At 30.0% G+C, this 15,588-nt stretch overlaps 2 protein-coding genes across 2 annotated transcripts; one reads left to right on the top strand and one right to left on the bottom strand.

The window, feature by feature from the left end:
• Window positions 1–316: 316 nt before the first annotated feature.
• Window positions 317–1,350, top strand: LOC124946460 (mitochondrial import inner membrane translocase subunit Tim8-like). The gene is made up of 2 exons (XM_047487179.1): window positions 317–564; window positions 766–1,350. The coding sequence occupies exons 1-2, from the start codon at window positions 448–450 to the stop codon at window positions 934–936; spliced, it is 288 nt and encodes a 95-aa protein (XP_047343135.1). The 5' UTR covers window positions 317–447; the 3' UTR covers window positions 937–1,350.
• LOC124946459 (ufm1-specific protease 2) lies at window positions 1,193–4,156 on the bottom strand. Its single transcript, XM_047487178.1, has 10 exons — window positions 3,831–4,156; window positions 3,542–3,751; window positions 3,250–3,462; window positions 3,006–3,149; window positions 2,823–2,913; window positions 2,481–2,741; window positions 2,254–2,400; window positions 2,048–2,168; window positions 1,701–1,954; window positions 1,193–1,630 (listed from the first exon to the last, which is right to left on the bottom strand). The coding sequence occupies exons 1-10, from the start codon at window positions 3,867–3,869 to the stop codon at window positions 1,419–1,421; spliced, it is 1,692 nt and encodes a 563-aa protein (XP_047343134.1). The 5' UTR covers window positions 3,870–4,156; the 3' UTR covers window positions 1,193–1,418.
• Window positions 4,157–15,588: the final 11,432 nt, after the last annotated feature.

The raw sequence follows: 15,588 nt of genomic DNA, 5'->3' as shown, positions 1-15,588 counted from the left end.
TATCAGTATTATTTATTAACACACTATCTATTTGTTTTTAATGTGTATATCTATTTATTTATATTAAATATAACTAATTCGTCTTAGTGTATCTTTTGTACTTTTTTCTATCATAAATAAAAATTAATGTAATAGATAGTGTCTTGTTTTATAATGCTAGATTATTTAATTAAAAATAAGGATATAATTTAAATATTAAAAATAATACTTTTCGGCATTTTGCGCTATGTTACATTTTTGTAAATAATGTTTATTTACAATTAGTGAAAGAACCAATCAGAGAAGAGAACGTTCCTTATCTTGAATATACTATTGAGACATATCGAGATATCGAAACATATTACATGACTTCTAGCTGTGTAACACGTGTGAGTTAAGAGTAAATTATTAAAAATTTTTTAAAAGAATTTGTTATTTTTTATCAACGGTAATTACATTCATTAAATCATGTCGACTATACTTGATAGTTCTTCTTTCGATGATGACATTAAATCAAAGAAAGATGATAACGAATTACGAGAATTCTTAACGATTCAAGAAGAAACGGCACGGTTTAATGCACAGGTAATTAGAAAAATAATTACGTATATTATAGGACACAATTATTTCATTTAATATGATATTTAAATGAAACTATAATATCCGTAAAATTACATTTACCTTTTTTTACATTATTAATATTTTATAAAATCAGTCCTTCATGTTTTTCAATTAAAAGGTTATGTCATATATGCTTGTATTAATTTTTAATGGTGTTTTTTTTAGATCCACGAATTTAATGAATTATGTTGGGATAAATGTGTTGATAAACCAGGAAATAAATTGGATAGTCGGACAGAAACGTGTTTACATAATTGTGTGGATAGATTCATTGATGTTTCATTACTTATTACTTCCCGTTTTGCTCAATTGTTACAGAAATCAGGAGGAATATAGAATGTATATTATTCGTACATATTTATATTTATATATAAATTCAAATAATAAGGTCACTTAATTTATATGCAATTGTATTTTGGATATACAATACATATTTCAACAACTATGTTTATGCAAAATTTTTCATTGATATATATGTAGGATTCCGTTATTATTAGGTTATTAAAATTATTACCAAAAAACAAGGACAATTTATGGTAGTAATATATATATATAACTTGAATAGTAAGGACATATTATATTGCATAAATTAATGCAATATACCTTATACAACATGACATGAATTTGTTTCAAATATAGAGATGTAATATTTAGAAATAATTAAAAAAATAGAACTTAGTGGCATATAAAACTTTTTGTTATATTACAATGTTTATATTACAATAAATGCAGATTGTGCAATTAACATATTTTAAGTAATACAATTACACTGATAAACCTATACGTATTTTATTTAATATGATATTAGGTTATTGAAATCATATACATATAGGTCTTTGAGGAAGGCACATGTTATAAAATGAATCTTTTCTCCAAAAATCTTTGGTTTTCCATCCACACCATCCTTTGTTTATTACTGTACTTATCTTTTCAGGACCAGTATAATGTGGATCTAAAATTAAAAACTTTACTTCTCCAGATGATTCATTATAATTTACTCCTAAAATTGTGTGAGCTAATACTCCACCACCTATGAAAAAAGAAATACAAATTTTAATTTAATTGAAATGATTGAATTGATCACTTATTACCGATCTTACCAATCATAATTGGTGTTCCTTGTGTATCAAAATGATGTGCGAGATCCGAAGCTAAAATCGATACTTCCTCTCCGTTCGAAGCACATAATATTTTTATATTAATTCCAAGGAGAGTTTCTAATATAAAACCTACTTCGGTTGATCCAATCCATTGTTTACTACCTATGAAATTAAATGGTTTGTCACCTATTTCAACTAAGCACTTTTGTATTTCTTTGTGAGATGGTATTGGTATGTTGGTATACCCTTGTAATCTATAATGTATAAATATAACTAAATTGCATCATAGTATATCATTATACATATCGCATTAGTATAACTTTATAGAAACTTGTTTAATATCTTACCTATACCAAGATATAATAGTTTGAAGAGATCTATAAGCACATCCCCACCCATTATCATCAAATTCATTTTGCATATAATGATGGTAAGAATATAATCCATACACAATACTTGATTTACCATCTTAATGAAAAAATTAATATTTGTAATATTATATTCTTTTTATAGAATAAATGCTTTAATTATAAAGAAAAAGTTATGGCCATACCTGTAATGCTTGGAATAGACTCGTGGGGATTTATAAGCATATCGTTGTTTTGTACATCGTTAAAGAATTGCACACTGTTCATACGCCGGAAGTAAGGTCTTGTTAAATCTAATGCCAATGTTGTGTGTAATTGCTTTAAGCATGAAGCTAAAAAGAAGAAGTAATACTGTATACTTTTGTATTGGATTACTTTTTATATATATATATACACATATAAATTAACTTACTCATGTTATCGTCATCCCATCCATTTATATAAGGCACTGTTAATAAATGTCCAAGTATTCGTGGTTTAAAATAGAACCATTCCAATGGGATTACATAATCCGTGCACATATAAGGATTAGATTTCCAAAACATTATTACAATGTTTATGTATTGACATATAGATTTGACTAATGCTTTATATAATTCTATAGAAGTTACATCATGATTAACTAAAACTAATCTATCAATATTAAAAGTATATTCTATACTGTCAAATGCATCTGTAATATACAAAGAAAACATTTAATTAATAGTATTTTGATATAAAAATATATATATTTTTATAGCAAAGTGTTACTTACATTTTGCTTGATGCAATACTGGAGCGTGTTTACATGCAGTGTTAGGTTCTCTTTTAGATATTTGTAATAATGCATTTGCATATATTGCGTTCTAGAAAAAAAATATTAAAAAGTATTATTTAGTATAAAAGTAAATAGATTATATAAAGACATAATAAAATTTTCAATATATTCTATACTAACTATATTATGTACAGATCCACTATTCGTCCTTAGAACATTAAGAAGTTCCTTGAGTTGCGCATTTTCCATATCACCATCATCATTATTACTAAAAAGGTAGATCTTCTTCGACGGAAAGTAAAATGCTACTTTTCCGGATGAAATCTTATTTCAATAATAGTATAATTATTTCGAAATAATAATAATTATCAACGTCTTATAAAAATATATTAAATGGTAGTTAATATTTTTAAATGGAACTTACTTGTTCATTAATTTTCTTCATTGTATCCAATATTTTATCATTTTCACCAATTAACGGTATACCTAATTGTATTCTAACATATGCAAATTGTTCTTTGAATTTATTTTCATTAATTATCTCAATATTATTAAATTTTTCTAATTCACCATTGTTATAAGAATACCATTCTACATTTGTATTATCCAGGAAATATTTTAAAACTACTCCATGATTCTTAATAAAAATAAATTATGATCGTTTAAAACAACACTTGTAAGAAAATAATATATTATTGATATTATATTCTGCTTACTTTGATTGCCTCAGGAATGTTTCCATCACTTTCTCTGATGTATAATATTCCACAAGGATCTAGATTTGTAGGTAAAAAACTTTCAAATGACAGAGTATTAAAAGTATCATCACTATCATTATCAATACTAAATGTTATTATTGCTAACGTATCATTATATTTTATTCCATATAAATGACCTGTAGCTGTAGTAATTACATTTTCTAATCTCTAAAAATAATGCATTGTAAATAATTATTTGTAAAATATATATGTACACACACATGTATATATAGGCTTTTTATATTACCTCTATGATGTTAGATAAAATCTGTAATTTCGGCTGCATTTTTGTAAACAAAATCACAAGAATGATATTGGCTAAAAATGTGTAATAATTTTCAAATCAACCTTCCGTATGGAATGTTCATAAGGTGAAACATAGTAACTTTTTGGACGTACATTCGCAAATTTAGATTACGTTTTCATGAGACGTTAACTAACAGCTGTTAGAAATGATCGGAACAAGAATTTAAAGAAATCTTTACAAGGTATTCTGTCAATTCGATAATTAAAATTGTATCAATAGTTTTCTGTGCTCTCTAAATATAATGTTTTAAAAAATGGATCCGTTTATTCTCTAATGAGAAAAACTATGCAACGCCATCTAACGGACTGCCAATTAACTAAGATCATTTAAATGATAGAGCGTCGGTAAGAAGAAATTATAGATTTCATTGATTTCAAAATTCTGTAGATTTTAAAATTATCTTTGTCATGATGAATCGAACAAAATATTTTAATAATAAAATGAATAAAATAAAGAAAAAAATAATTTAACAAACTCAATTTGTTTAATCGACGTATGAACTCTAATTTAAGTAATTAAAAAATGAAAAAGAAAAAAGAAATCAACAGGTTACATTTTTTTAATTGAAAATTCAAGTAGATTTCGTTGAACAGATTCAAATAGATTCAAGTTCAAATAGATTTTTGTTGAATCATTTCCAATTTATAAATACATTTTTCATAAAATTAGTATAATAATTTTTTTTTCTATATATCGTAGAGATATTATTACGTTGCCAGAGTTATCGCAAAACTAAATATGAAATTCGATTAAATCCATAGGTATATCGCTATATCATAATGTACACGAGATATTTCGTAACTTGATGGTGGTCAATTGTAAATTCGATCGGTCTCTGGCGTTCACCTATAATTTTTCTATACTGACAAAATAACATCAGCACGAAAGATAAACTTGTGATAAAATTTGTGGTGTATATACGTAAAACGAGAGTTTTAATCAAATTGATACGAATACAATGGCTAACAAAGAGATATAAATAAACTTTGGCAATAATATCGATGAGATAACAATGATTTGCAATCGAACGAAGAACAAAAAAAAAGAGATTGATGAGTGTTTTATTCTATTTAATTTGTATCTATGCATTTTTTATAATTAAAAAAAAAAAAAAAAGCAAATTCGACGATATTTTTTTATACCACAAAATGGTATTAGAAAGAAGCAGGTGTTTGTTATTTCGTTTAAGGTATATTAAGAAAAAAAAACAACAAAAAAAAAAAACAAAATAAAAGAAAAGAAGAGAAAAGAAAAATAAAGTACCGGCAGATTTAAGAAAATAAAAGGCTTCCATTAAATAAATAACAGGAAACGTGACGTTTCAAGTAATTTTCTTCTATTTTTATAGAAAACACCATTATTAACGTCGGCATTATGTCGAGATATTCTTGAGATACAACTAGAGAATGTTTTGATAATGGTCACTTCTTTCTTTCTTCCTTTCTCTCTCTCTTTCTCTCCCTCCTTTCAGAATTTTCTTCAAATGATAGAAATCATTTCGTATTGTTGTTTTACAGGTCAACAGTGATACATGAATAAGCTCGAAAGAACCGTACCTACCTAGGATTTTACCTACTAAATGTAAATTTGGAGAAATGTTTGAGGAAGAGAAAGAGAGAGAGAGAGAGAGAGAGAGAGAGAGAGAGAGAGTGAGAGAGAGAGAGAGAGAAAGGGATAAGTGACTTTGGAAGTTGAAGCTCGCCTAACGGATGTACAATGTTCAGAACGTGGAAGTGCGAAGCTATGCCACAAGGTTTGCATAGTGTTCCCTTGTGTTCATAGAACGAAACAACTTAGGAAGCTCTGTCTGATATCTCGTCTATGGACTATCCTTTCCTTACTAGCTCTTAACTTGGCTAATTTCGTATTAAAACTCACCTCACATTTGCGTTTAGAGAGAGAGAGAGAGAGAGAGAGAGAGAGGGACCACGTTTGTTAGAAGATCACCTTTAGTTAATCCTTCCTTCCTTGTCATTCTCTCTCTCTCCCTCTCTCTCTCTTTCTCTTCCTTTCACTATCTCTATCTCTTTCTCTTTCAAATGTTCCGAAATTTCTTATCACGTTTAAAGGAATTAGATTGGTATAACAGACATTACTTCGACTTCCTAGCCGAGATAACTTCTCTTGAGGTTCTCGCCCATTGCGAGAATGTATCGTCATCGTCGCTTTCTCATCAACCTACAATACCTATATCAACCATTCTCGTCCCTTTAACTTTATCATAACTTTACCATCACTAACGATTTTATCCACTTACGTTATTTCTCAAATTATTATCTTTTAATATTGATTTTTGATATCGATTTTTTATGAAATTGAATTAATTGATTTAATTTGTAATTCGTTAACTGACTTTTATCGAACTAATAACTGATTATTATCGAACTAATTTTCTTTTGCATTCGGACGAAATAAATGTCGAAGATCTATCATTTCAAATATCTAAGATTAGAAATATTAATGCTTCCGGGAATTTTTATAATTATTCAAACAATATGTAATGTACACGGAGAATAGTAAATTAATATTTAAAGAATAGTTCATTCGTGATTGAGATTTCATTTGATTTTAAAAGAATAATAATATAAAAGTAAAATGATTGTTACCATTAACCTGTGGGTTTCCATAAGCAGCAACCTCCACGTGGTGAGATCTGGGTCGATACTGTTTGCGATATATCGAAATCTAAATCTAAATTATATAACGTAAGAACTATCAGGCTGCATGTTTCATTGCGTTTCCAAAGTCTTTTCTTTTTAATTTTAACACATTACGGTCCGGACTGTTCGCGCGAAAACTTTAGCGTGTAGAAAGTAATGTAGCTGCGTGTAGAATGTAATGTCTGTAATTTTCCTTTATATTACATTATATATATATATATATATATGTTGTAATACATATTTATAGGTCGCCAGCATTTAATGCACAATGTGTAAAATCCTACTTATGTCTCCGGCATTTTACGAGCAGTCAAGAAAAAATATATTTTTATGTCTCCGGATGGTAATATGTTAACTAAATATTAAATTATATTTATTTTACATTGCTAATTATACTTCGATAGATATATTAGAATTCTAAAATAATTTCTTAGAGAAACACACTGAAAGTTTATATTTTGTTCATACATGTCATTGAAATCGCATACGCTACGAACAAAAAGTAATGAATAGTCATAAACATTTTGAGATTGCTTGTCGTCTTTTCTTTTATTGCATCGTTCATTTATTACATTTGGAGTTGTCGAAGAATGAAAATATTGAAGATACATAGTGGTATATATGTATATTTACGGAATAAGAATTCATAAATAAAAGATGTGGCGACATCTAAATAATTAAAATTCACTATGTGTTGCAGTTATCAACGTAGGTTAATAACACTAAATTGTTTATTTATCAATGTAGTAACATGAAGTCGATTGTTTATCGACGTAAATCGGAATTATTTATCGACTTAGATCGATGATACTAAAATGGTTATTTATCGACATAGGTTGATTACAATAAGTCGATTACTTATCGACATCGTCGAATCAATGATTTTTAATAAGGAATAGGGGATATTATATATCTCTATATATTTTCGATTTTTTCACTTTTTGACAATTCTGGATACAGTAAATGGGAGGATGTAATAGAATAAGAGATAGCATTAATTTCTGCGACTTTTTGACTCGAAATTGAATTCCTTATAAATTAATCATTTATACGGAATTAAACATCATAAGATTATTTTCATGAATGAAAACATTTTAATTAAACAAAAGTGATGTTAGATGTTAAAGAGGAAGGAGGTAATACAAGAGATATTTGGAAACAGAGTACAAGTTTTCACATGTCATACTTGTGATAATACGTACATAAGTTATTACCACAAATTTATTAGATCTTCTTTGAAATTTTTTTTTAAAAGATGTATACATCTTCGAAATATCTATATTTGCATTAATTTGAAAAATTCACTCTGTTTTTATATATACGTATATATATATATATTTATAATAATTAAATTTGTTAAAATACCATACGATATCGATTGTTATTTGTATATAAGACGACAGGTCATTTCGATCGAATTATTTTAAGGATGTTTTCAGAGTCTGGATTTTCATTGAAATAGAATATTGAGAGAAATAAAATATTGAGGAGATACTCGCAGAAACAATAGTTCATTTGTTTTTGTATTTGGTTTGTATGCGCATACGTAAAAATTGGATATACAGAACCGTGTTTTTACTTTTGGACGATTGTCAAGGGGAAACGCGTTGTCAAATATTCGGAAGGCCTCTCACGAGAACCATTTCTCTTTCGTAAACTAACTTTGCATTCTTTGGGTTCGCCTACCATTTTCTTCTTTCGCATTTCTAAAGAATAGGTTTACGTGAACGGCGACGTTGTCGAGGACGGTTCGTTTGACCCTTCGAACGAGAAGGAATAAAAAAAAAAGAAAGTAGAGAAAAAAAATAGAAATAGAAGATCGGAAAAGAGAAAGAAAGCTTCTTTTACCAGGTTTAACTCTCTCTTTCTCTCTCTCTGTCTCTCTCTCTTTCTCCTTCGGAAGAATATTTGAAATTTTCCAATGGTGAAAAATGTACTTTTCCCGTTCGAGATGTACTTTTCTTACTATAGCATCCGTGTTGGTTTCACGTTGGAAAACGATAAGACTTTCTTCTATCTTCGAAATCGGATAGAATCCGTTTCCTTCTCTTTTTTTGATCTTCTTCCTTTTATTTTTCCAAGGAAATCATTCCGCATAGCTGAATGTACTCGTGGAAGGAGTATGAGAATCTAGACACATACATACGTACGTACATGCATACATATATACATAAATACATACATACATGCGTATACGTACGTAAAGGTATACCATATTACTGAATGAAAGATATTTACCTTCTATCTAATATATATAAAAATATCCTATTATTGTATTTCAATCAATAAAAGACAAAGAAAAAAAGAAAAAATCAATAAACGATATATATATATATATATATATATATATATATATATATATAAAAGTCTGATAAAGACGTGACCAATCTTATATATAACAATAATCACACGATTTGATCATCCCTAACTGTATTGATTGCTCCAAGTCGAAGAAGAAAACGTCGTCGTCGTCGTCGAAGGAATCGAATCAGATCGTTATTCGGGATCGATTACTCGTAGTATCAATCCTCTCCCTTTTACTCACTCACCTCACTCACCTCACTAACTCACGTCGAATTTCGTTTGCCCGATTCCGTAATGCACACCGCGTCGAATGCAATTTGGGAAACAAAACAGATTAACGGAGCGACGCGCGCGAGGGCCGTTTCGTATTAGCAAGACCGAAAGGTACACGTAAATACACACACACATACACACATACGCATACGCATGCACCTACACAGAGACGTACATACACACACAAATAGATATATACACGTACAGAGAAGCAATCATTCACTTACACACGTACGTCCATCCACGGTTTTGCGTTTAGTGATTGCGGCGTCGACGTTGCGGTCGTACGTCAATCGCAATAGCACGTCGGCCTCGATGCGACGACATATCGAGCCCACCGCGAAGACAAACCCTCCACCTTCCCTTCCCCATAACCACCCACCCACCTATCCAACCGGTTCGTCGAGCTTCCCTCGACCCCTCTTCGACCCCCCTCCCCTTCGCCATCCACTCGCCTCCGCATTTGGCATTCACCCTTTCGGCAAGCCTAACCTAGTCGTCCGCCGTACACGTCTGCGGTACTCTCAACCAGTCACTTTCCAAATTCTAATTTCGAATAATTCGAACGGATAGTTATGATCGATCAATATTTTCATCGATTGAAACAATCATCTTGCATCTTCCCTCTTGAATGTCTTTTATCTCATTGTCCGCTTGATATATTTCTTTCTGTTTCTTTTCTTTTTTTTTGTTTTTTTGATTTTCTTTCTATTACTACATGAAACTTACCAAACATAAAAAAAATATCGTTTCGATACGGAAACAAAAATTTTATTTTTAAGAAATTTCTTTTGCATCGCAGAATTCCGATGAATTTCTTTTGATGGATAGTTCAGGTAGAATTTTTTTATTGGTATGTTATCTAGCGTTATTGGTAATATTGTGACATAATATTTTGATAAATAACAAAATTTATATATTTTTTAATCGATCTAATAATTATCGGAAATAGTGAAGATAGAAATTTTTATTATAAAATTCTATCGTATTTATATATACGCACTTATTTTATATCGTTTCGATAGATGAATAGATAAACTGATAGATAGATAAATGGCATATTTGACTTTAGATTTGGAAACTTTGTTTACAAATCTAATATAGAATCATATATATATTTCAAGAAAACATAGCTTAGTTATACAAAATGAAAAAGAAAGTGTGACAAAAGAGAGAAAAAAAGACAGAGACAGAGACAGAGAGAGAGAGAGAGAGAGAGAGAGAGAGAGAGAGAGAGAGAGAGATCATTAAAATAATTTATAATATATATAATATGTATATAAATAATATATATATATATATATATATAATTATAATTATATAAATATAAATATATATATATATATAATTTTTGGTTTTGTTTTACAAATGAAGAAGAAAACAATGTTGAAGGTAAACGAAAATGGAGAAATCCATTTAAGAAAATTGAATATACCCGCTCTTCCCAATAAATTAAAATCATTCAAAAGTGGTTGGTACTCTTTGGTACGATCGCTTATGTTATAGTAAAACGTTTTCCCGCTAAAAGCAAGTTAATGATCGTGCCGATCCGCGCGAACTATGATGTAACACTGGTCCAGCCAGAGAGAAGGATCCACGTTTGAAATTAATTCCATAACAACGCAGATCAATCAAAATTATTTCTGCACTGTTGCCCGCCGTTATCGATCGCGAGAGTGCTTCGATTATTTAACCGTTAAAAATATCCAATCAATACTGTATTTCTCTCTCTATTTGGTCTCTTTGGTTTAGAAAATTTTCGAACGTTGGTATTTGTCATATTTTACGAGATCTGTAAGGTAGACGAGAGATTCCACTATTCGATTTGCATAATCCATTATAATAAATTCATAAACAATCGGGATTACATTTAATTCGATCGATATTTTTATTTACAGAAAAATTTTTTTTTATATAAGTATATATACACATGTATATATATATGTGTATATATATATATGTATGTGTATGTATATATATATATATATATATATATGTATGTGTATGTATATATATGTATATGTATATATACATATGTATAGGGGGAGTCTTCGTATATAGAGGAAAAGAGACAGGAAAAATAAAAAGCAAGGAAACATGGAACGATTACTCTTAATCCTATCGAACGATCCATCCTGTCCATGTACTAAAAAGAAAGAGAGAGAAAGAGAAAGAGAAAGAGAGATCCTTTAATCCGTGCTACGTCGTCGATGTATGTACATCCTTCGTTCGTCTACAACTCGAACAGCATCGGCTCCCTCTCTCTCTCTCTCTCTCTCTCTCTCATCCCTGATCGTTTTTTGCGTTTTCTCTTTATTTTTTTTCTCTCTCTTTTTTGTCCTTACTTTCTTTCTTTCTTTTTTCTTTTTTTTTCTTTTGTTTTTTTTTACTATTTCGTTCCTTCTTTTTCAGCTTTACGTCACACAGAACGAGAAGATTAGCAGCATCGATATCGTTCAGAGAATACAAACTCGTTCGTTTGCTCCAATCGATTCTGACGTCTACAAACAGAACAAGGTTCATGTTTTGAGATAACAGACAGCAATAACAAGGGAGCGAGAGAGAGAGAGAGAGAGAGAGAGAGAGAGAGAAAGAGAGAGAGAGGGAGAGGATGAGAGAGGGGGGAGGGTAAAGAGAGAAAGATGAAAATTTCAATTCACACAATACAAAAAGCTACGAAACGAATCGTGGTGTTCCAATATGAATCATTCGGTGTTCACAGATGGTGGTCATCGTCGACGTTGAGATATACTGGGAGATATATACATTTTTGTTTTGCGAGAATTCATCGTTGAATTCGGAACACATTTTCATTTCTCGAAAGTCGAAAGGAAAAAGGAAAAAAGAAAAAAGGATCTCGAGCGTACTCCCTCGATCGTGTCTGTCTTTCTTAGAAAGATTCACTGAGAGGGAGTCTCATTTGTGCTCTTCGTGGTTCGCCTCGAAAAGGCTCGTTTCTTTCGTGGCTCCTTGTGAAAGCCCGATTAAAAGGCTTTTAACGAGAAAAGTGTTTTTGATGGTGAAGTGCTAAAAAATTGCTAGAAAGTGGAAATAACGATCGAATGAACGCACGCATTGATCCGTTCTATAAAGTTTTTCTTTTCTTTCTTTCTTATTTTCTTTCTTTTTTCTACCGAACAATAAGAAAAAATCGCGATTGAATTCTATTGGAAAAAAATTAAATAAGAAAAGAAACAAGAAAGGAATAAGGAAAAAAAAATAAAAAAAGAAAACTAGAAAATAGAATATTTATCGAATTATCATAAACTTTTCTTTATAAAAAAATTATTCCTTTTATTATATTATTTGTCCCTTTATTTATATATGTATTATTAATTGCTTCTTTTATTACATATGTATGTATATGTATATATATATATATATATATATATATATATATATATATATATATGCCCCTTCGAGTAGATATATATCGTATCTAAAAAATATCAATTACTTAAGATACTTTTAACATAAATCAATACGAAATTTTATTGTAAAAATATATTCTAAATAAATATCACATAAGATTATACACAATATATCATATTCAAATAGTTACATACAATGAAATATAATATCACTTTCTGACACTATCCTATAATATATCCAGTGGCACATATACAAATAGAAAATCTATATATCAGATAAATCTAATATATAGACAAATCTATATATTCTTTGATGCCTTTTCTTTTTTTTAGTCTTTTTTTCTATTTTATGTCCTTTTTATACATATATCCTTTCTCTTTCATGGATCTCAACGTTTCTCCGTTGATTCTCACCCTCGGTTTCCTCCTTTTTCATCCTTTCAGTCTCCGGTTTCCTTGACTTTCTTCTCTCTTCCTCTCTCTCTTTTTCTTTCTCTCTCTCTCTCTCTAGTTCCTTCATAAGATGCACCGGTAGCACAGCCATGCTTGTATTACTATTTTCCCTTACTCCGCCATTCTTCTTCCCAACACTAGCGTTTATCATTTCTCCTCTTTCCTATTCGTCGTCATAGTCGTTGATTTTCTCACTTTCTTTTTCTCCTTTTTCTTCTCTTTCATCTTCTTCTTCTTCTTCTTCTTCTTCTTCTTCTTCTTCTTCTTCTTCTTCTTTTGGAATATTATACTCTCGTGGATCGCATGCCAGGCTAACTAGATGATAAATAAATAAATATTTTAATCTAATAATATCTTAGTTCCTTTCATCCTTTCGATTCACCCTCTCTCTCTCTTTCTCTCTCTCTTTTTTTCTTTCTTTCTTTCTTTCTTTTCTTTCTTTTTATGTAGATAATTGTACGTAGATAATTATACCATTGGTTAATAACGAGTTAGTAATTAACTTATCAAGAGATATTTTCAACTTTCTTCATCGCTAAAAGTTTCTACGAATTTCTGACACCTATACAATTTCGTTGCTTTTGTCATTCGTTTTAAGTATTATACTAACAACCATTTTCGCGTATTATGAGTAATGATAAGAAGAAGTAATAAAAATAAAAATAGAAGAAGAAGAAATATGGAGTAGGTACGACTCTAGAGATGAGGATATAAAAGCTGATGTAAAAGTCTTTTGTCCTTCTCTCTTTCTCTCTCTCTTTCTCTCTCTCTCTTTCTCTTTTTTTTGATAAGGAGAAAATTCGAAGGACGAAGAAAATAAAACTGTTGTTGTGTTCAAGGTAATAACACGAATATTGTACGAGAGAATATTCTTCAAAACCAATTTCTTGTTAATGAGAATTTCAACGGCAATGAGGATTCACAAAATTATTTTTCTTTTAATTTAATTACCTAAGTGATATTGTGTAATGAAAAACGTATCGGTGAAAGGAAATTAAAGTTTCTACAAAAATATTTTACGAGAGAATTAAAGGGAATACATGTAAACGCTGAATGACATCTATGAATTTGGATTTTAAAAAGAAAATTTCGACAAATGCAAAATCATTTCTAAAATCAGGAAATACGATTTCGAAAGTTTTCGCTCGAACGGTCTCACTCTGCACGAAGACAAAGAGAAGTAAGATAAAGCGAGTCGAGAGTGGTAGAACGATTTGTCTTCACGGTATTTCAATTTCATAATGATGAAATAAGGAGAAAATGTCTACATTATTTATCTATCTATCTATCTACCTATATATCCTTCTTTTACTCTCTCTCTCTCTCTCTCTTTATATATATATATATATATATATATATATATATATATATATATGTATCTTTCACTTTTGCTTTGGCTCTTCATCCGTGTATTTATCTAGTGCGACTATTAATGAATGCTCCTATAATCATGTCCTAAGATCGTAACGTTCCGATAAAGTTCAACGATGTAGAAAGCAATTAAGAAAATTACACGCCATATAGATATACATATTCATTTGTACGAAGCTTAACGAATAGAACCACAAAATCTTTTTCATTAATATCAGGATGAAAAATCGCTCGATTGTTTGCTTTTTTCTTTTCTCTCTCTCTCTCTATTTCTCTTTCTCTCTCCCTTTCTGTATTTTTTCATATCAATGATAAAAAGAGATGCTCTTCGCGGATAGATAAATCATATGGCTCGTAGGCGTGTGTGTTAAACAAAAAGAAAAAGAGATAGGAAACGGGAAACACAGAGAGAGAGAGAGAGAGAGAGAGAGAGAGAGAGAGAGAGAGAGAGAGAGAGAGAGAGAGAGAAACATAGATAGATAGATAGAAAGAGAAATTTTTACAACGACGTGTAATATTCCAACGTGGTATACTTATGTGTTTGGTATTTGCACGGTACGCATCAGCTGGAAATGTTTGCAGTGCAAATTTTCTCATCGGCTAGCAAACTGGACATTTTCATTTCGTTTCTATACTATTTAAGAGATATGTAAATATAGTAATCTGTGAAAGTAGACAAAAATATCTTTGCTTACGATATGAAAACAACATTATTATCTAATAAATTTTATTTATTTTCGTATCAACATCAACAATAACAAAAACAACAATAATAATAACAATGCCCATTTGTTAGTGGATTTGTAACTGCTAAACTCGAATATCAAAGAACGAAGAGGACGTTTTTCACTATTTCCCTCTCAGTCTATCTATCTTATTTTCTCTCTATTTATCTCTCTTTCTCTTTCTTCTTCATTTCATTCCTCGTTTTCCCTATCCCTAAGCTCCATTTTTTCCATCTCGAGTTCTTAATTTATCGGGGATATTGACAGGGGATCCGGAAGAGTGTAAAATCACTCAACGTGATGCGATGTTATTACCTGAGAGGTAGGTTGCTATCTTGATGAACAAGAGTGAAATAACAGGAGGGGGATGTCAAGTACAGGGCGAGTCAAAAGAAATATGATCCTTAACTTAAAAGGTCGTATTCGATCGGTGGATTCTTTAATTCTGTTTATTTTATATTTTTGTTTCTTTTCTTTTTATCCTCTCTTTTTTCTATTCGAATTTTTCTAACGCTACCACGGAGAGAAGTGTTTCGATTAT

Source organism: Vespa velutina, chromosome 2, assembly GCF_912470025.1.
Source record: "Vespa velutina chromosome 2, iVesVel2.1, whole genome shotgun sequence".
Taxonomy (NCBI): Eukaryota; Metazoa; Arthropoda; class Insecta; order Hymenoptera; family Vespidae; genus Vespa; species Vespa velutina.
Note: the sequence above shows the minus strand (reverse complement) of the source record. Positions and strands in the feature narration are given on the sequence as shown.

Bases quoted from the DNA above. Each gene is read 5' to 3' on its own strand.
- LOC124946459 (XM_047487178.1), bottom strand. From the start codon at position 3,869: ATGCAGCCGAAATTACAGATTTTATCTAACATCATAGAG. The intron at 2,742-2,822 runs GTAAGTAACACT...TGTATATTACAG, and splicing joins AGTATTGCATCAAGCAAAAT to ATGCATTTGACAGTATAGAA. The intron at 2,169-2,253 runs GTATGGCCATAA...TTTTTCATTAAG, and splicing joins GTCTATTCCAAGCATTACAG to ATGGTAAATCAAGTATTGTG.
- LOC124946460 (XM_047487179.1), top strand. From the start codon at position 448: ATGTCGACTATACTTGATAGTTCTTCTTTCGATGATGACATTAAATCA. The intron at 565-765 runs GTAATTAGAAAA...TGTTTTTTTTAG, and splicing joins CGGCACGGTTTAATGCACAG to ATCCACGAATTTAATGAATT.